Source organism: Corythoichthys intestinalis, chromosome 21 (genome assembly GCF_030265065.1).
Source record: "Corythoichthys intestinalis isolate RoL2023-P3 chromosome 21, ASM3026506v1, whole genome shotgun sequence".
NCBI classification, from domain to species: domain Eukaryota; kingdom Metazoa; phylum Chordata; class Actinopteri; order Syngnathiformes; family Syngnathidae; genus Corythoichthys; species Corythoichthys intestinalis.
In genome coordinates this window covers 16064235-16084811 of record NC_080415.1, presented here as the reverse complement: position 1 = coordinate 16084811, position 20577 = coordinate 16064235, and the positions used below count along the sequence as shown (strand labels likewise).

At 39.5% G+C, this 20577-nt stretch overlaps 1 protein-coding gene across 1 annotated transcript; it reads left to right on the top strand.

The window, feature by feature from the left end:
- The first annotated feature begins 93 nt into the window (after positions 1-93).
- Positions 94-19613, top strand: LOC130909423 (suppressor of cytokine signaling 3-like). The gene is made up of 3 exons (XM_057825877.1): positions 94-324; positions 6928-7222; positions 12933-19613. The coding sequence occupies exons 2-3, from the start codon at positions 7094-7096 to the stop codon at positions 13434-13436; spliced, it is 633 nt and encodes a 210-aa protein (XP_057681860.1). The 5' UTR covers positions 94-324; positions 6928-7093; the 3' UTR covers positions 13437-19613.
- Positions 19614-20577: the final 964 nt, after the last annotated feature.

The following is a 20577-nucleotide window of genomic DNA, read 5'->3' as shown; positions in this document are numbered from 1 at the left end:
TGCCCGCGCGCGAACCCGTGCGTTTACTGGAAGAACCTCAGGACTGAAGTGGGCGGGGCCTTACGATCGGCTTTACTCACTGGAAACAACCTCCGGTAACCTTCCGCCACACGCATACGGCCGAGCTACCTCCTCCCCCGCAGACGGCAGCGCCGCCGCCGCCGAAAGACGACCGTCCTCTGCATACTTTTTTGGCGGAATGTTCCGGCGGGGGGAATTTTAATGCCTGAGCTAACCGTCCTCCATCTAGCGCTACTCTCGGGTAGTTTGCCGAGTGTGTCTTTTGGTGACGAGCTGCGGCGAGGGGCTGTATTAATCCGCAAGGTAAGTTGACGGCGAGGCAGACCGCGTGAAATTTCAGATCCGGTGCTTACTTAGTAGACAGAACGAGTCCCGGTTTGACTTGAATGGCGGCGCCTAGCTGGAACTGGGGTCGAGCCGGGGAAGCCCCACAACCCCCTTCCGTCCACAGTCCCTCCAGTGCGGACAACATGCACGAGGCCCCCTCTTCTGTGTGTGAAACTGGAGAAAGGGGCCACTGTGGCTGTAATGTACAAGAGATGGAGTGAATAGGGGGATGAGAGGGGGCAGTGACCCCGTTATTTTTGAACCCCATTTGACCGATCGATGGTAGTCCGGCTCCCGAGTGCTTAATCGACTGCAAGGTGCATTCCAATGTCTCATCTGACCCTTACTGTGAGGGAAATTTGCCATAATTTTACTCTGAAATGAGCAAACTTTTTTTGTAAAGTGATCTTAATACACAAACCTTCATTTTGGACAGGTGCTACAAAGTTGTGTGCACTGACGTTTAGTTTAACATGTGGTTTTTGATTTACCAGTTAAACTAGTGCTGGGTGATATGGCCTAAAATTAAAATCCACCAATTTTTCACCCGATGTACGATTTTTTCCCAAATTGTTTTTCCTCCTCTTTTTAAGCACAATGGACAGACATAGCTCAAAACATGTTTTTAAACATTGTTAAATGATGACCAAAAAGTAACATAAATGAAGTGCAAAACATCCGTCTTAACCCCTTGATGCCTTCTGTAACGAATTACCCAGATACCAGACCGACGTTGAAAAGATGTTGGATCAACATTCCGCTGTCGATCTTACGTCGTTGAATCGGCGTCACTTTTGCACCCTCAATTAATGTTGCGTCAACGGTGAAATCCTTACAAATTTAAAAGTCATTTCGATTATTAATAATATTGTAACAGCGCTGAATCAATGTTATCTTTTCGACCAAAAGGCCCGCTCATCCATAATTCAATGACTTTTTAATCATATTTCTCGGTCAATCATAAATCAACTACAGTAGATAGATTTTGAAACTTTTTTTTTCGCCGGAAAATTGCTGTTTACGGGCGAACGGAAAATTTTTCGGGGCCCTAAATTCCCATCGTCGCGCGAAAATTCCGATCGTGTCGATGCTTGAACGGTGTCGATTGGTTCGGGCTGCGCGGCGCACCGAGAAAACGCAGAAAATAAGATGATGAAGAATGAAATTGCAGAATAACATTATCTGGTCTCTTTCAAAGACCCAGATAACTATTTGTCAACATTAGTTCATCATCTATAAAACAATGTTAAACCAACCATTGCCTGACATACCGTAGAACAAGAATATTTCAACGTCACTTGACGTCGAAAATTTCGATGTCAACCATACTGATGATTTTGATGGAAAATCAACGTTTATTCAATGTCGGTCTGCTATCTGGGTTAGTGACATTCCAAAAGCAAGTAATGGCAGTGAAAAAATGAACTTTTAAAAATCTTTCAGTAGTGTATTTGCTTTCAAGTAGATAATAAAATTATGAATTATTATAAGCAAAAACAAAATAAAAAAAGAATACTCATATATAATTCAATGCATGGTGCAAATTAGCGCCATCAGGCTGTGACGGACATCAAATCCATTTCAACAAGGGTGCTGGTGGCATTGAGTGATCATGTGTCCCCTCCATTGACGGCAAGAGATGTCAGGCAATGACTTAATTTTTGGCATCAAAGGGTTAAGTATAATCATTTTCTCTCCTAGTTTGTGCTGTCGGCCCCCAAATACAAAGTAACAAGTAAACAAAGAAACAAACCCTTTATCATGAAATAATCTATCGATTACTGGCTGCTAGATTTATTTTTTGGCAAAAACCTACCCCAAACCCCCCCTGGCCAAAAAAACCCCCAAAACAAAACAAATATGTTTCATTATTAGTCATTATTTTACTTTTTAATAGTTTTGAATTATTTTTTATCTGTATATGGCAGAAAACACAAACTGAAAAAGCAGTTTCTGCTCTTGCACCCCTCTTTAAAATAAACTGGTGTAGCTTAAGCCAAAAGAACTGTTGTGTTTGATAGAAAAATATGTCTATATGCCGCCATAGCATATTCATAGCCCCCGAACTATTTTTAATTTGTCCGTTTTACCCTGGAGACCCCCGTTTACAGACGTCGCGCAACCGCTTTTGTTTCAACCCAGCCATAAAAAGAAGGTAATTAATTACATGTATTATTCAAAATGTCATTTTTAACTTAGAATCATTAATTGACGTCTAATAATTAGTTAAAAAAAAAAAAAAAAGACTTTAAAAAAATTATTCACTTGCATATTTTAAACTTTTAACAAATTACGTCACAATGAAAAAACGGTGTTTGCAAATAAGTCACGGATATCTACTAGAGGTGTGCGAAATTTCCGATTCTTAGATTATTCGCGATTAGGCCGCGGAAGATTTGAGAACGATTCACAAACATCCAAATTCCGATTATTGAAATATGTAAAGCGGAAGTAAAACACACTCCGCGCGCCGCGCGGTCTTCAGGACGCAATGAGGAACGAAGCGAGAGTAGCTAAACATCATGCTTGTCATTACCCGGCCCCTCGGGTAATGCCAATGCTCAACTCACGGCTCTAGCTCAACTCATGCCGCGAGATAAAAAAACAACAACATACCTGACTGCTGCCGACAGCTGCTACAAACTACGTCCACATAATGGTACGGTAGATATATTTATATAGGACTAGATTCAATATAGACTCGGCGGCGTTAGCGGCACATGTACAAAAAGCTAGATGCGGGTGTTAGTAAATCGCCGCCATCTTAAAGCAGTAGACTTCCTTGCAAGGCTGTTGTAGCGAACCTTCCAAACGAACCTCATTAACTTTTTATCTAAAATACTCCTAAATCGGTAAAATAATGACTTGAATCTATCTTTAAAATAGTTTTAAAACTTTCACATGTCAAAAGTAGACAAAAGGAAAATTACGGAATAACGAGAGCAATTTTAACAACTTTAACGGTTGATTCACAACATTAAATTAATTGAATGTAATTTAAAGCTGCTGATGCAGAATGGGGATTTGAGTATATTATTTATTGTTTTTAACTGTTAACTTGATACTGAAATAGTTGTTTATTTAAGCCTGCGAGGCTTTTTTTTTTTTTTTTTTGTAACTAATGAACAAAACATTAAAAGCATCTTATAACGAGGGGGGGGTCATCAATAATCGATTTATAATCGAATCGTAGCCTCTGAATCGTAATCGTAATCGAATCGTTAGGTGCCCAAAGAGTCCCACCTCTAATATCTACCTTGTAACTATTGCTGAATTGTATTTTTTTTTTTTTTGTTGGTACTGTTGCATTTTACCTATTATTTGAGATGATAAATAATAGATCCAAACAAAGGAAAACAAAAAAAAAACTTTAAAAGGGTAAATATATGTAAAAGAAAATCTCAACCCCTCCTTGATGTCTGCGATTTCTGCATCGCGACCCTTGTTATATTACAGTGTTTCACCCATAAAATCCCCCCAAAATCCAGCTGTGGCCATTCACAGCTGTGTCTTGACACTCGGTGATACATGCTACATGGAATTTTTGGATCGAAAAAAATTAAGTACTCGATAATATCTCGTTAAAATCGTGGCGTCATTAATTATGCTCTCTCATGCGCTCACCTCCAGTTAGGGTTTTGCTGTTTAAAATAATTTTATTTTTTAAAAATGCCCTCCTGTTCAAATTTCTTACCCCAGAAAATTGAGATTTTAAGCTTTCCGATGATGTATCACACATGCAAATAAGGCAATTTTGAAATTTGGCCAAATTGGGGGTCTCAGAGCAAAACTTCAAGTCACCTGAGTGTTTTCTGCCATATACTTATATACAGTGCCTTGCAAAAGTATTCGGCCCCCTTGAATCTTGCAACCTTTCGCCACATTTCAGGCTTCAAACATAAAGATATGAAATTTAATTTTTTTGGCAAGAATCAACAACAAGTGGGACACAATCGTGAAGTGGAACAACATTTATTGGATAATTTAAACTTTTTTAACAAATAAAAAACTGAAAAGTGGGGCGTGCAATATTATTCGGCCCCTTTACTTTCAGTGCAGCAAACTCACTCCAGAAGTTCAATGTTGTCCTAAATGACCGATGATGATAAATAGAATCCACCTGTGTGTAATCAAGTCTCTGTATAAATGCACCTGCTCTGTGATAGTCTCAGGGTTATGTTTAAAGTGCAGAGAGCATTATGAAAACCAAGGAACACACCAGGCAGGTCCGAGATACTGTTGTGGAGAAGTTTAAAGCCGGATTTGGATACAAAAAGATTTCCCAAGCTTTAAACATCTCAAGGAGCACTGTGCAAGCCATCATATTGAAATGGAAGGAGCATCAGACCACTGCAAATCTACCAAGACCTGGCCGTCCTTCCAAACTTTCTTCTCAAACAAGGAGAAAATTGATCAGAGATGCAGCCAAGAGGCCCATGATCACTCTAGATGAATTGCAGAGATCTACAGCTGAGGTGGGAGAGTCTGTCCATTGGACAAAAATCAGTCGTACACTGCACAAATCTGGCCTTTATGGAAGAGTGGCAAGAAGAAAGCCATTTCTCAAAGATATCCATAAAAAGTCTCGTTTAAAGTTTGCCACAAGCCACCTGGGAGACACACCAAACATGTGGAAGAAGGTGCTCTGGTCAGATGAAACCAAAATTGAACTTTTTGGCCACAATGCAAAACGATATGTTTGGCGTAAAAGCAACACAGCTCATCACCCTGAACACACGATCCCCACTGTCAAACATGGTGGTGGCAGCATCATGGTTTGGGCCTGCCTTTCTTCAGCAGGGACAGGGAAGATGGTTAAAATTGACGGGAAGATGGATGCAGCCAAATACAGGAACATTCTGGAAGAAAACCTGTTGGTATCTGCACAAGACCTGAGACTGGGACGGAGATTTATCTTCCAACAGGACAATGATCCAAAACATAAAGCCAAATCTACAATGCAATGGTTAAAAAATAAACGTATCCAGGTGTTAGACTGGCCAAGTCAAAGTCCAGACCTGAATCCAATCAAGAATCTGTGGAAAGAGCTGAAGACTGCTGTTCACAAACACTCTCCATCCAACCTCACTGAGCTCGAGCTGTTTTGCAAGGAAGAATGGGCAAGAATGTCAGTCTCTCGATGTGCAAAACTGATAGAAACATACCCCAAGCGACTTGCAGCTGTAATTGGAGCAAAAGGTGGCGCTACAAAGTATTAACGCAAGGGGGCCGAATAATATTGCACGCCCCACTTTTCAGTTTTTTATTTGTTAAAAAAGTTTAAATTATCCAATAAATTTTGTTCCACTTCACGATTGTGTCCCACTTGTTGTTGATTCTTGACAAAAAAATTAAAATTTTATATCTTTATGTTTGAAGCCTGAAATGTGGCGAAAGGTTGCAAGGTTCAAGGGGGCCGAATACTTTTGCAAGGCACTGTAAATAGAATTATAAATGGATAAATATGTTATTTGGATTTGTAATGTAAATTTGATGATATCTCAAAATCCGCTGCCATCAAATAGTGAATCGTGCCACGTTAGAGTAATTACATTTGGAAATTTGAGTCCGGGACCATTTGTTTTCGTGCAATGCTCACAATGAGTTTTGACTTCCAATTAGGGCTGAACGATATTGGAAAAAACTTGCGACTTTTTGGGGGTTTGCGATATATGTTGCAATATTAAAACTAGAAGAATTTTCACCAAATGACTTGAAAAGCTTTGTTTGGGAAGACTTTTGTTGACTCACCATGACCACATTTTATTCATATACAGTTTACTCTAGGCTAAGGGGATTCATCTGTGAATTATGACGATTGATGTATATAAAAGGGCTATGTCTCGCTTTTATGAAGCAAAACAGAAGTTTACATTTTAAAAAAAACGTTTAAAAAAACAATTGCATGTCCTGCAAAAGGACTATTGCGCATGCACATATCGCGATGGCGGTGCTCAAACGATATATTGTGCAGGCCTATTTCCAATTCAAACAAAATGAATACAATTATAATGAATTAAAACACACATACACTCTGGATATAGCCCCCTTAATACTCTTACCAGAAATTTGCGTCCAATTTAATTGAACTTGAAGGGTTGGCTGTGAATGCTCAAGTTTCAGCGTCAATGGCGACGCTAGATTTTCGATCCATTTTGACTGGGAGGCCTCGTCCGGCACTGTCAATGGCAGCCAATGTGTTAAATGAGTGCCTTGTAAAGGGTTAAGAGGTCAATCAGTCCTGAGAACATTTGCATATCTTCTTCAGAAATGCACACCTGTAGATCTTTATGGGGTTCGAGGAAACCAAGATAAAGTAAAATGAAACACAAAATTGATATTGCAAACACAGAAAAGACAAGGTCATGCAACAAATCAAATAAAACTAAATGTTCCTCTATCATCCATTCATTTTATGCTGGCTTAATTCAAGGTCAAACATGACCATGAATGCATGTAAAATTAACTGCCTGTAAGGGTTGAGATGAATGTGCCCCGTTCATGCATTTGGGCTATGTCGTTGTTAAGTGAGCTCAACTGACTGTCACCTTTTAAAAATAGTATCCTTTTACTGTGCAGGTGTTTCTCGGTGGTCTTTCCCAGCCCCTCTCTGGATGCATCCAGCTCCTCTGCCCCCGGGCCCTGGTCCCGGTGCGTGACCCCGCCGTCTTCCCCGCTGTCCCCCTCGGGGACCAGCGCCTTCCCTCCGGCCGAGCTCTGCCCGGAGGCGGGGGGCCACGGCGACATGGTGGCCTCCCGCCGACGCGAGCCCCTCGCCATGAGCGGCGGGACCACTTCGGAAGAAAGGGTCTCACAGTCGGACTGCACCCCGCATCACTTCAAGCCTTTCAGCTCACACGCGCACTACCAGCAGGTCAGTTTGTTAGGAACAGCAAAATATGTCCATGGGTTGGTTTGACCCAGACTATTTGTATCTAAAAGTGTTAAATATATATTTTTAAAACTCCCCCTAATACAAATACAGTTGAATTTTCTCAGCTTTTTTACTTCAATTGCAAACAAAATGAGTTTCAAGTGTTAGATGCTAAACTTGAATTTAAAAAAAAAACGATGTATTGGTTTAACCAAAACAGATAATTTTACCCAAATTCCGCTCGGTTAACTCTAGCACATAATGACACGCCATTGTTGGGCTAACGAAACTAGCATCGATACAGCAGTAGTTCTAAACCTTTAAACAACTTTGCAAACATTACCCATACATGTAGACATGGCATCAAACAATACATGTACAGTGGGGCAAGTAAGTATTTAGTCAACCACCAATTGTGCAAGTTCTCCTACTTGAAAAGATTAGACAGGCCTGTAACTGTCAACATAGGTAAACCTCAACCATGGGAGACAGAATGTGGGAAAAAAACTGAAAATCACATTGTTTGGTTTTTAAAGAATTTATTTCCAAATTAGCGTGGAAAATGAGTATTTGGTCACCGACAAACAAGCAAGATTTCTAGCTGTCAAAGAGGTCTTACTTCTTCTACCGAGGTCTAACGAGGCTCCACTCGTTACCTGTATTAATGGCACCTGTTTTAACTCATTATCGGTATAAAAGACACCTGTTCACAACCTCAGTCAGTCGCACTCCAAACTCCACTATGGCCAAGACCAAAGAGCTGTCGAAGGACACCAGACACAAAATTGTAGACCTGCAGCAGGCTGGGAAGACTGAATCTGCAATAGGTAAAACACTTGGTGTAAAGAAATCAACTGTGGGAGAAATTCCCCCTGCTGAAGCCAGTACATGTCCAGGCCCGTCTGCGGTTCGCTAGAGAGCATTTGGATGATCCAGAAGAGGAGTGGGAGAATGTGTTATGGTCAGATGAAACCAAAATGCAACTTTTTGGTAGAAACACAGGTTCTCGTGTTTGGAGGAGCAAGAATACTAATTTGCATCCGAAGAACACCATACCCACTGTGAAGCATGGGGGTGGAAACATCATGCTTTGGGGCTGTTTTTCTGCAAAGGGACCAGGACGACTGATCTGTGTAAAGGAAAGAATGAATGGGGCCATGTATCGAAAGATTTTGAGTGAAAATCTCCTCCATCAGCAAGGGCATTGAAGATGAGACGTGGCTGGGTCTTTCAGCATGACAACGATCCCAAACAAACAGCCAGGGCAACAAAGAAGTGTCTTCGTAAAAAGCATTTCAAGGTCCTTGAGTTGCCTAGCCAGTCTCCAGATCTCAACCCAATAGAAAATCTGTGGAGGGAGTTGAAAGTTCGTGTTGCCCAACGACAGCCCCAAAACATCACTGCTCTAGAGGAGCCAAATTACCAGCAACAGTGTGTGAAAAGCTTGTGAAGAGTTACAGAAAACGTTTGGCCTCCATTATTGCCAACAAAGGGTACATAACAAAGTATTGAGATGAACTTTTGGTATTGACCAAATACTTATTTTCCACCATGATTTGCAAATAAATTCTTTAAAAATCAAACAATGTGATTTTCAGTTTTTTTTTCCACATTCTGTCTCTCATGGTTGAGGTTTACCCATGTTGACAATTACAGGCCTCGCTAATATTTTCAAGTGGGAGAACTTGCACAATTAGTGGTTGACTAAATGCTTATTTGCCCCACTATATGCATACATTCTCAATGCCCTGTGAAAATGACTAACTTTACTACATGAAAACCTTTACATTTCATGATAAAATTGGCGTGAGACACGTCTCAGTTGAGTTATACTGCCCCCTAGGGGTGCAAGCTATTAAAAACTAACAGTTTAATGGCTTTTCCATCCATTTCAATACAGAAAGATGATTTGAAATCTGAGTCTTTTGAGGTTTTAGTGGAGTCACAGAACGAATCACGATGACAAGTTGAGATGTTTTTAATAATCTGCAAGTGTGAGAAAATCTACCACATGCTACTTCATTGTTAATGAATACAATATTAACACATTGGCTGCCATTGACGGTGCTAGACATCAAATCTATTTGAAGTGAATGTTCATTCACCACTCCCAATCTAAATGGATTGGACGTCTAGGGCCATCAGTGGCAGCTAATTAGTTAAGCAGTGTCTGACCAAGCCATGATAGCAATTACTTTGCAATCAAGTGAGTATGGACTGGAGTAATTTAGTATTAAAAGAATTTAAAAAACAAAAAAGAAACATGGTATCAGTACAGCATTGGCATCGGCTGATACCATACAGCCAGGTATCGGAATCGGTATCAGGATCCAAAAAATGGTATCGGTGCAACACTACTAATTTTAGCCAAAGACTCAATATCAGTTGACGGCACACAAGGTTCAGGGCCAATCCATAGGGGGCCTATTTTTAAAAAACTTAAAATTCAAATATTTTCAAAGCCTAAGTCGATAGCGACCTAAAACTATAACAGGCACCTCGCTTAGGCATATATGATTCTCCATGAGCAGTGACATAAAAAAATTCAAAGTCGTTCCCTAATAAAATCCTGATTACCGTACTTTTCGGACTATAAGTCACACCTCAGTATAAGTCGCACCAGCCATAAAATGCCCAACGAAGAAGAAAAAAACATGAGTCTCACCGGAGTATAAGTCGCATTTTTGGAGGAAATTTACTTGATAAAATCCAAAACATAGAACTAATATGTCATCTGGAAAGGCAATTTACAATAAAAATACAAAGAGGACAACATGCTGAATAAGTGTACAGTATGATAATGTTACATGATGCATGAACAACGAAATGTAAACGTGGCCGGTATGTTAACGTAACACAGCTATTAAGAGTTATTCAGATAACTATAGCATAAAGAACATGCTAACAAGTTTACCAAACCATCAGTGTTACTCCAAAACATATAGTAATGTGTTAAATGTGTTAAGTATATATAGTAATGTGTTAAAAATTTCACACATAAGTCGCTTCAGAGTATAAGTAGCACCCCCAGCCAAACAATGGAAAAAAAACTGCGACTTACAGTCCGAAAAATACGGTAATTATTATTATTTTTTTTTAAATAACAAAAGTTAAAATGGCTATAAAATTCTAAGATTTGACACTAGATGCACAAAAATCACCAAATGAAGAGATTATCACCTATATTTTCAGGATCAATAGCAATAATAACATATCATATACGTTTTTGCCAGAAATAGCGACTTAATTTAAAAAAAAATATTTATTGCAATTTTGACAGCTAGCTTTTCAAAAGCTAATAAATCACTCAGTTTTCACATCAAAAAGCAAGCAGTTTTACTCAACAAAAGCAGAATTTTGCATTTCTCTATATACAATCACAACTTATTTAGGTTGAATTCCGCTATCACTATTGCTTCAGCCCATCTTGCCAGGCTATCTGGCCCCGGTCATTTTTAGATTGAAATGTTACATAAAATAAAACACGTAAAAGCCGATTTTTTTGTATGGACGCAGAAATGTCTAAGTTACTATTTTTTTGCCAAAAAGCTGGCAGTTGGCCGAAAATGACCTGATTATTTCAATGTAAACTTATGCTATTGTGTATGGATACAAAATCCTACATGGCGGCCATCACAAAACAAAGAGCTTTTTAAATTGAAAATTCTGAAAATGTGTAAATCCCGGAATTTCTATTGATATGAATGTAAAACAGTCTAGATTCTTGGTTAAAAGAGAAAAAATGAGCAGTTATCATTCATTTTACTTAAATATTTCAAGCTAAAGTTACGTTATTGTTTAATCTATCTTGGCGGCCGTCAACAAACAAAGAGCTTTTTAAATTGAAAATTCTTGTAAATAAATGCGTTAATCCCGGAATTTCTATAGATATGAGCGTTAAACAGTCTAGATCAGGGGTGTCCAAACTTTTTGCAAAGGGGGCCAGTTTTAATGTGGTAAAAATGCGGCGGGCCGACCTTGGCTGACGTCCTTTACGTAGAACAATATAGTTAAGAAAATTTTAGCAAGCCATTCTGTGTGTCATATTTTTCTTAATTAAAATTTCAACAATCTCGCAACTAGCCTTTGTGGCGTTATATTTCGACTCTTCGGCTCTTGCGAAATACTGCTGCTGTGAAATTAAACTAGCTTCAAGTTGCTTCAATTTCTCGCTGCGTATCGTCCCTGTAATCTTGTCTTACATGTCAGCGTGTATTATTTGGTAATATCGTCTCACATAAAACTCTTTAAAACACCGACTGTCACTTTGCAAATGAGGCTGACACAGTTGTGTATTTTCCCGAAGAAATAGTCCAATTTCCACCTATCCTTGAAGCGTCGGCCGTCGTAGTCAACTTTAGTTTTGTTGATTGTCACCATTTTAGAAAATTGGGAGTAATGCGTCACACGGGGTAATGTTGCTTACAGTGCTGCTGCCTTTTAGTGAGTAAATGTGGAGCAGCATTTAGTGTGTAAGCTACTGCTGACCAATTTATTAAATCTGTGTGCGGGCCAGACATTATTGATTTTATGACAGGGGCTGGGGGCCGGATGAAATTTGACCACGGGCCGCATTTGGCCCCCGGGCCGGACTTTGGACATGCCTGGTCTATATTCTTGGTTAAAAGCAAAGAACTGGGCAGTTTTCATTCATTTTACAAAAATATTTCAAGCTAGAGGTACGCTAATTTTTTCCATTAATTTTTTTCATAACGTTACCAAGTGCTTGCATGGTGCTATTTTATATAATAATTGCCATGAATCCTCGACCAAATCACCCTTGAGACATTCCAGCCTGCTTGTATGCAGTAAAACCTTTGTCCTGTTTCCACGTCAATCTGGCGTTAGAACGCAGCGTGTGTTTGAGTTTGTCACAATGAAAGCCACCTCAACGCTCTGCCTGGGTTGCCCCCCTATGGGAAGGCGTGGCGCAATGTCTGTCGGAGCTGTCTTGTCAACTGATGGTGAAGTCTATTTTTTAGCAACTAAGCATGTTAAAACTGTACAGAAATGTGAAATGAAAGACGTTCTTCAACAATTTGGTCATTTACCATATTGGCCCGAATATAAGACGGCCCTGATTATAAGAGGACCCCCTCCTTTTCAAGACTCAAGTTTGAAAAAAATAATTTTTGAACACCAAAATAGTTTTTATACAGAAAATTATTACAGTACATCTGAAACAAATGATTATAACAATATATTTGAGAGAAAAAGCATGTTATTGTGCCTCATTCAAATCTTCATATCTGAACATTTAAATATGTAAACTAAAGTGCAATCACATTCATAAATGAATGGCTTCTGGATTTTGAAATGTAAATAAACTAATCTATTGTGATTAAAAAAATCAAAATTGCAATAACTGGATTAACCATCTGAAAATCTGAATAAGGAAAAACATTGCAATTAAATAATGCAAACTGGTTAAACTTGAGAGTAGCTGAGATCTGTCATGACAGAACATCGCTCGTCGTGAATGGGTAGAACGTCTGGACCGCGAATATAAGACGCCTCCCACTTTTTCAATCTTATTTCAATGCAAAAAACACCGTCTTATATTCGGGCTAATACGGTACTTTGAATAGTTTTACTAATTTGTGTAATGTTTCAAGTGCATGAAACAATACCAGAAAATCATTTGGGTGAAATTATTTTTTGTCATCAAATAATCCAAAATCGTACCCCAAAAACCCAACATCTGTTACAGGTGATGTGCGCAGTGAGTAAACTCCAGAAGAGCGGATTCTACTGGGGTGCAGTGGGGGGTCGCGAGGCCAGCTCCCTACTCCGCTCGGAGCCCCCGGGGACCTTCCTGATTCGGGACTCGTCAGACAACCACCATTTCTTCACTCTGTCGGTGCAGACGGACCGCGGCACCAAGAACCTGCGCGTCCACAGTGAGGTCAGCGGCTTCTTCCTGCACGTTGACGCGCAGTGCGCCCAACAGCCGCCGCGATTCGACTGCGTGCTCAAACTCATCGCGCACTACATGGGCAAAGGCCCCGCTGAGCCCGGCTCTGGCCGCACCGCCTATCTGATCCACACCGGCGGTGAGCGGATCCCGCTAGAGCTGCGGCGGCCCCTCTTCAACTCCCTGTCGTCCCTGCAGCACATGTGCAGGAGGACCCTGAACAGCCAGGGCCTTGGCGGGGCCGAGCGGCTGCCGCACACGCTCAGAGACTTCCTTGAGGAGTACGACGCCCCGATATGACTAAGTCGGCGGACTCGGACCGGTTCTCGGCGGGGGACGTGACTGTGAGCAGAGGTAATCGGTCAACCTTCTACCGATGACTGACTTAGACGCCGAGCGGAGCCTCGTAGAAGACTAACAAGAAGAAGCGTCTTGTGTACATGCGTTCACACGGGACCAAACTCGACTTTTTTTTCCCTTTTCAATCCAAAACCGGCTGCAAAAATACACTGTGATGATCATCTTGCAGATGGAGCAAAGCGAAAAGCGGGAAATGGGATTAGGAAGGAGACTTTAGAAGTCGGGGGGAGGTGTAGTCGTACAAAAAAAGACGCATTGAGCTTCGAGGAAATGACAGTTGGACGCCCCAGAGCCAAAATGGCGTCAAGTCTTAAGTTTTTTTTACTTTTTATTTGTAGTTCTCATCTCATAAAAGCACGCACGTCCCAATTCTCATAAAGCGGAGATACAAGGGGTCCTCGGCTTATGATGCAACCGGAGTAAGAATGAGCCAAACCACGTCTTCGTGATTACAGTAAATATTTATCTGAACACTACATCTCTAGAGCAATCCAATGAAAAACGGTAAGCAAAATAGTTTATTAAATGTCCGAAATTTTAATCTCAAATGTTTTTAAGCGAGGACTGCAGCCAGCAAGGGGTCCTCATTTTCTCTCAGATATCTGTTCCTATAGGAACACAAATTTGTTGGCAAGCGATTTCTAAACTATTCTAACTCGGTAGTTACCAAAGTAAATAATCCATTCAAAGACTCACAAAGCCTTCGTAAACCGAGTGACCCATTGTACTTGCTTTTTCATCTGACAGTATACAAATCGAAGAATATATATATATACACACACAAGTGCATACATAGACGCATGAGTGCTGCTCCACAAGGTGCGTGCACTCATTTAGTGTCCGTATCATTAATTCATCGCGCCCAGCCGAATGACTTCATCAATGGCCAGCATTGATTAGTCGATTTAATACGGCGCATTTGTTAAAAGGCTGTATCAAATATTAATAATGAACCCAGACGCTCAATTTTTTACACCAAGTATCCTTTCTACCCTACAGGTCACATTGTTCAGTGCTATTTGCCGCATTTCAAAGTTTACCACTAAGCTAAAAAAGAGTCTACGACACTCTTCGACAGATAACGGCATCCAAATTAACGCTGCTTTGAATAATTAGGACACAAAGACGTGCCTGAGAACAAAAATTCATATACAGTGGTACCTTTACTTAAGAAATTAATTGGTTCTGGAATTAGTTTTGTAACTTGAAAATTCTGTAAGTAGACGCTGTTTCCATGTCAATGCCCTAATCCGTTCCAAGCCCCCCAAAATTCAGACATACTCTAATTTTCAGACTATAAGCCGCTACTTTTTTCCCTGATTTTGAATCCTGCAGTTTATAGTCCAGTGCAGTATATTTGCTGATTTATTTCGGTTTATAGGCTAGGGCTGCAGCTATCGAATATTTTAGTAGTCGATTAATCGATGGACTACTTAGTTCGAATAATCGAGTAATCTGATAAGGAACATGATAAATCAAAATACCTGAGCTGAGCCTCAAACGGTGTGTAATATATATATATATATATTTTTTTTAAAAGGATCTATGTACAACAAAAGAACAATTGGCTAACTTACAGAGAAAAAGTCCGCTAACTTAAATGCTATAAAATGCTAGTTTTTTTTTTACAATGCTCTTAAAAAAACGGCTAAATATACCTATAAACTAAATTATGAATGCATTAAAAAACATTAGCTCAAACAAAAACTTAGCTTATGTTAGTCTTAACAGGGAGCAGTTGGATTCAGCCATGTGAAAAAAAAGCAGACCAGAGGGCAGTGTAGCCACCCTAATCAATAAAACTAAATGCAAACACTTTCAAAATAAACCATTACAATGCCATTTTAAACGAATACTCGAAGCAACAAAATTGAATTCGAATATTTTTTTCTAATCAAATACTCGAGTTAATCGATTAATCGTTGCAGCACTATAGGTAACCCTTCCTTTGACAGAGGATAGGCATTAATGACATTATCAATTATGTCACTCCATTTATGTCCTGCTCGGATCTTCACGTCCATTCAAAAGTGAGATCATTTGCCAGATGACACAAAATGACATCTGTCATAAGCATTCATTAATGCTCATGGAAATGTCATGTCATAATTATGATTGTCTTATGACAGTTTTATGGTGCCACTGTCAAATAAAGTGTTACCAAATACCATACCTAGCAATTAATGAAATAACTGGAACATTAACTGAAGAAATAATTGGCACAAAACATTCATTTTGATTGTTAATTACATCTGTAGCGGTGCAATGCATGTTAGGAGGCATGTTGGACGACAACAGTGTTAGCAGCAGAGGTTTAATGTCTCCCCCAAGGAACCAGTGATGGCCAAATGAAGCTTCTTGAAGCTTTGCAGCCAATTGGTTCAAAGCTTCATGGTGGTTCATTTGACTTTATGACAGTTTTATAATGCCGCTGTCAAATATAGTGTTACCAGTTCATATCTTTTGGTGTAAATATCCTATACAACAGTCAGGACAACTGCGGTTTATAGTCCAGTGCGACATACTGTATCTATGAACAAATGCTGTTTTCGTGTCAAATTCTGTGGGCCCAGCTTATAGTCGCGAAAATTATGGTAAATCTTTTATAATGCATAACAATGTATCAAAACATAACAAATATGTTACAATTAGATTATTGCACAATAAACATCAAATCAGATTTGAGCAGAATGTAAAAAAACAAGAATGAAAGTTGATACACTCATGTAAAGCTGTCAGAACACGAGGGGCAAATGAAGAGGACGCTTGGATACACACATACACATACAGTAGCGGTCTCTCTTAGCCAATCGAATGTCAGGAATGTTAGGCAATAGCCAATGGCAGGGCAGCTATAACATTGGTCCTTAACCTTGCTAAAAGTTTCACATGTGGATTCACCGAACCCTTCAGAATTAAGATAACAAAGCCATTTTTTTTTTTCCAAATTCAAAACCAATATATCTAAGCTAGCAAGCTAATAATTTAACAAATTCTCATTCAGAATGCATTTTGACAGCATGTTTGATAAACAGGTCAAAATTTGAGACCACGCTGCCCATTGGTCTGTTGTATTATCTCATACCAAGTACAAGTCAACCTTCCACTGAGCAAACCAGTTCCTCCTCCCATCAGATCGAGGAATAGTAGTAAATGAAATGTATGTATCTAAAAAGCCACTTTGCCTAGCGTACGAAAACAGGGCTCTGTGTGTCTTTACCTTCGCCGAACCCCTTGGACTTACGCACCGAACTGCTGAGGTTCGGCCGAACCCAGGTTAAGAACCACTGAGCTATAAGTGTGTTATGTTCAGGACACTCTGGGAACTGCGGGTACCAGGCATAATCTAGTTTTGCCTTTCGTATCCTGAAATTTCTTTCGTAACAAGAGGCAATATTTTCCCGTTGAGGCGTGTCCTAACCTGAAAATTCTGTATGTTTGTAAGTTGAGGTACCACTGTATATTTTAGAGGAATTGGGATCGTCGAACAAGAAACGTGCTCGGTAGGGCCCCTGGAATGTTTGGGGAAATTAGCCTCGCTAACAATTTCACCAAAAAATGTGAACTTAAAAGAAATTTAAAGACACGTTGGATGCTTCATTGACAACACTGTTAGGGGCACGGTGTCAAAATTTTGACAATTTGGAGGATTTCATGTGAAAAAGACTGGCCATTAATGAATGTAATGAAGCTTTAATTTACAATAGGCAGCAATTTCATTGAACAACACAAATTTGGGAATGTCTATTAAAACTAGTGTTGCACTGATACTAGTATCGGTTTAGTACCGATACGGCACTAAAATGATGTCATCCGTATCGGAGGGTCCACTTCAAATGGATTGAACGTCTAGTCCCGTCAATGGCAATCTATGACTTAAGCAGTGTCTGACCAAGCCATTATAGCAATTACTTCACATTCAAGTAGGTCAGCTGCAACTATTGATTATTTTAGTAGTCGATTAATCCATCAACTAGTTAGTTCGAGTAATCGATTAATCAGATTAGGAACATTGAATACGTTGGAGAATTAGATGTAAAACCAAGCCTTGCTAAGATTGCACTTTCAAAAGAGCGTTAGATATAAAAAATAAATTAATTGAATTCCTGAGTGTTTCTTCAAACTATGCAGAATTACACTTTCATTTAAAAATAAATTAAAATACCTGAGCATAAAATAATTGAGGATCAAAGTGAAACAAAAGAACAATTGGCTAACTTGTATAGCAAAAGTCTGCTAGCTTAAAAGCTATAAAATGCTAACGTATTTTGACAATGCTCTTAACAAATGGTTCCAACACATTATCCCCCCCAAAACGGCTAAATATACCTATTAACTAAATTACAAATGCATAAAAAACATTAGCTCAAACAAAAACTTACCTTATGTAGGTCTTAACAGGGAGCAGCTGGATTCAGCCCTGTTAAATAAGTTATATCATATTCACTGCTCCCACTAGAGGGATGTGTATCCACCCAAATCAATAAGACTAAATGCACACACTTTAAAAAGAAAACCATTACAACGTCAAGCTAATTAAATGAATACTCGAAGCAGCAAAATTTTAATTCGAAGCTTTTCTATAATCGTATTCCCGTAATTTTCTAACTTTAAGACGCTACTTTTTTGCTTCATTTTGAATCCTGCAGCTTAAAGTCCAGTGCGGCTTATTTGTTGATTTGTTTGGGTTAATATGTAACACTTTATTTGACAGCGGCATCATAAGACCATCATAATTATGACATGACACTATTATGGATATTACTGAAGGCTTATGACAGATATCATTAAGTGTCATCCGGCAAATTAATTCACTAACTCCATTTATGTCCAGCTTGGATCTTTTACATCCATTCAAAAGTGAGATAATTTGCCGGATAACACTAAATGACATCCGTTATAAGCATTCTTTAATGCTCATGATAGTGTCGTATCATAGTTATGACAGCTTTATGACAGTCTTATGGCACCACTGTCAAATAGAGTGTTACCAAATACCATAACTTGCGATTAATGAAACAACTGTAACAGCAACTGAAGAAATAATTAGCACAGAACAGGAATTTTGATTGTTATTTCCATCTGTAGTGAATGCTAGGAGGTATGTTGGACTATAACAGTGTTGACAGCAGGTTGTAGCAGCAAGGGAGCAGTATTGGCCAAATGAAGCTTTGCAGCCAGTTGGTTCAAAGCTTCACGGTGGTTCATTTGGTTACCGGTTAATATATTTTGGTGTACATATCCCATAATACAGTGAGGAGAGCTGCGGCTTATCTATGAACTAATGTTGTTTTCGTGTCAAATTTGGTGGGTGGCGGCTTATAGTCAGGTGCGCCTTATTGTGCGAAAATTACGGTACTCGAGTTAATCGATCGTTGGAGCTCTACATTCAACTGCGTATGCACCTAACCTTTTAAAAACATGTTACCGGTACAGTATCGACATCACCCGATTCAACACACACATCAGAATCTGTTTCCGAGGCCAAAAAAACAATGGTTTTGGTGCAACACTAATTGTAATAGGAAAACAAACCTAAAAAAAAAAAAAAAAAAATCATTCCTGAAAGTAAACAGCAAGTCTGACGTTTTGGTTCAATGCAGCCGTTGTGAAATCAAGAAACCCAACAACAGTATGTTTTTTTTCTATTCTAATTTTTCCCCCCTGTGAAAAGTTTGGTCCATTCTTATTTTTCCACTCGTACCTCTAGACAACACTTCTTCCCCTTACCTGCAAAAGAGGAACTCATTTTTAATTTTTTTTTTTTTTTAACTTACTTTAACAATCGTGTTTGCTGTTAAAACAAAAAGAATTACACTTTGGAAGCAGCGATCCACTTGGAAGCTAACAAAAAAAATGTTTTGCGCTGGTGGACCCGTCAACATCACGTCATGTGTATGTATGTGAAATCATTTTGTCTTTTATAAAGACTCTACTTAACCGCAGCAAGCTGATGGCCACTTAGTGTGGCACGACACAAGCTGTAATCTCTCAACGACATCTACAACAAAAACGCCAGAAGAATAAATGAGAAAAAAAATGGAACGTTGCACATATTTATATTTCTAAAATATTTCAATAATTTATATTAAAGAGCACTATTTTTACAAAAGCCAACTGCCTTTGTTTGCCTGTTCCTTTTCTCAAGGGTTTATTAGCGTAGCCTGAGATCCCCTTGTCGCCGGGTTAAAATTACAGCTTTCCTTTTTTCCTTGGCTGCTGCATTGTGGGTAAATTCCATAAAGGCGGTCCTATAGGAGAGGAAAGACGGGGGGGTAGGGGGGTACAAAGGGATTACCAGAAGAGCCTTTACACACTTGGACACAGGCCTTACTGTGCAAAATGCTCACTTTGGGCCGGACCTAACTGGAAAGGAATGCGGCCCGGGTTTTTATACATCCTGCCCAATGGGCTCAAGGAGGATGTGTATGTGGACATATGTTCTTGTGTGTGGCTGTACACTAAATATGTGTGTGGCCGTGATTATGAACTTTTCTTCACTAGTAAGTGTGCGTTTATGTACGCATTGTGTATACGTGACAAATGATTATATGTACACATATGCTGCATATGCAGTGGGGCAAATAAGTATTTATTCAACCACTAATTGTGCAAGTTCTCCCACTTGAAAATATTAGCGAGACCTGTAATTGTCAACATGGGTAAACCTCAACCATGAGAGACAGAATGTGGAAAAAACCCAGAAAATCACATTGTTTGATTTTTAAAGAATTTATTTGCAAATCATGGTGGAAAATAAGTATTTGGTCAATACCAAAAGTTCATGTCAATACTTTGTTATGTACCCTTTGTTGGTAATAATGGAGGCCAAACGTTTTCTGTAACTCTTCACAAGCTTTTCACACACTTCTTTTCACTGTTGCTGGTATTTTGGCCCATTCCTCCATGCAGATCTCCTCTAGAGCAGTGATGTTTTGGGGCTGTCGTTGCAACACAGATGTGGGCAACACTGACTTTCAACTCCCTCCGAAGATTTTCTATGGGGTTGAGATCTGGAGACTGGCTAGGCCACTCCAGGACCTTGAAATGCTTCTTACGAAGCCACTCCTTTGTTGCCCTG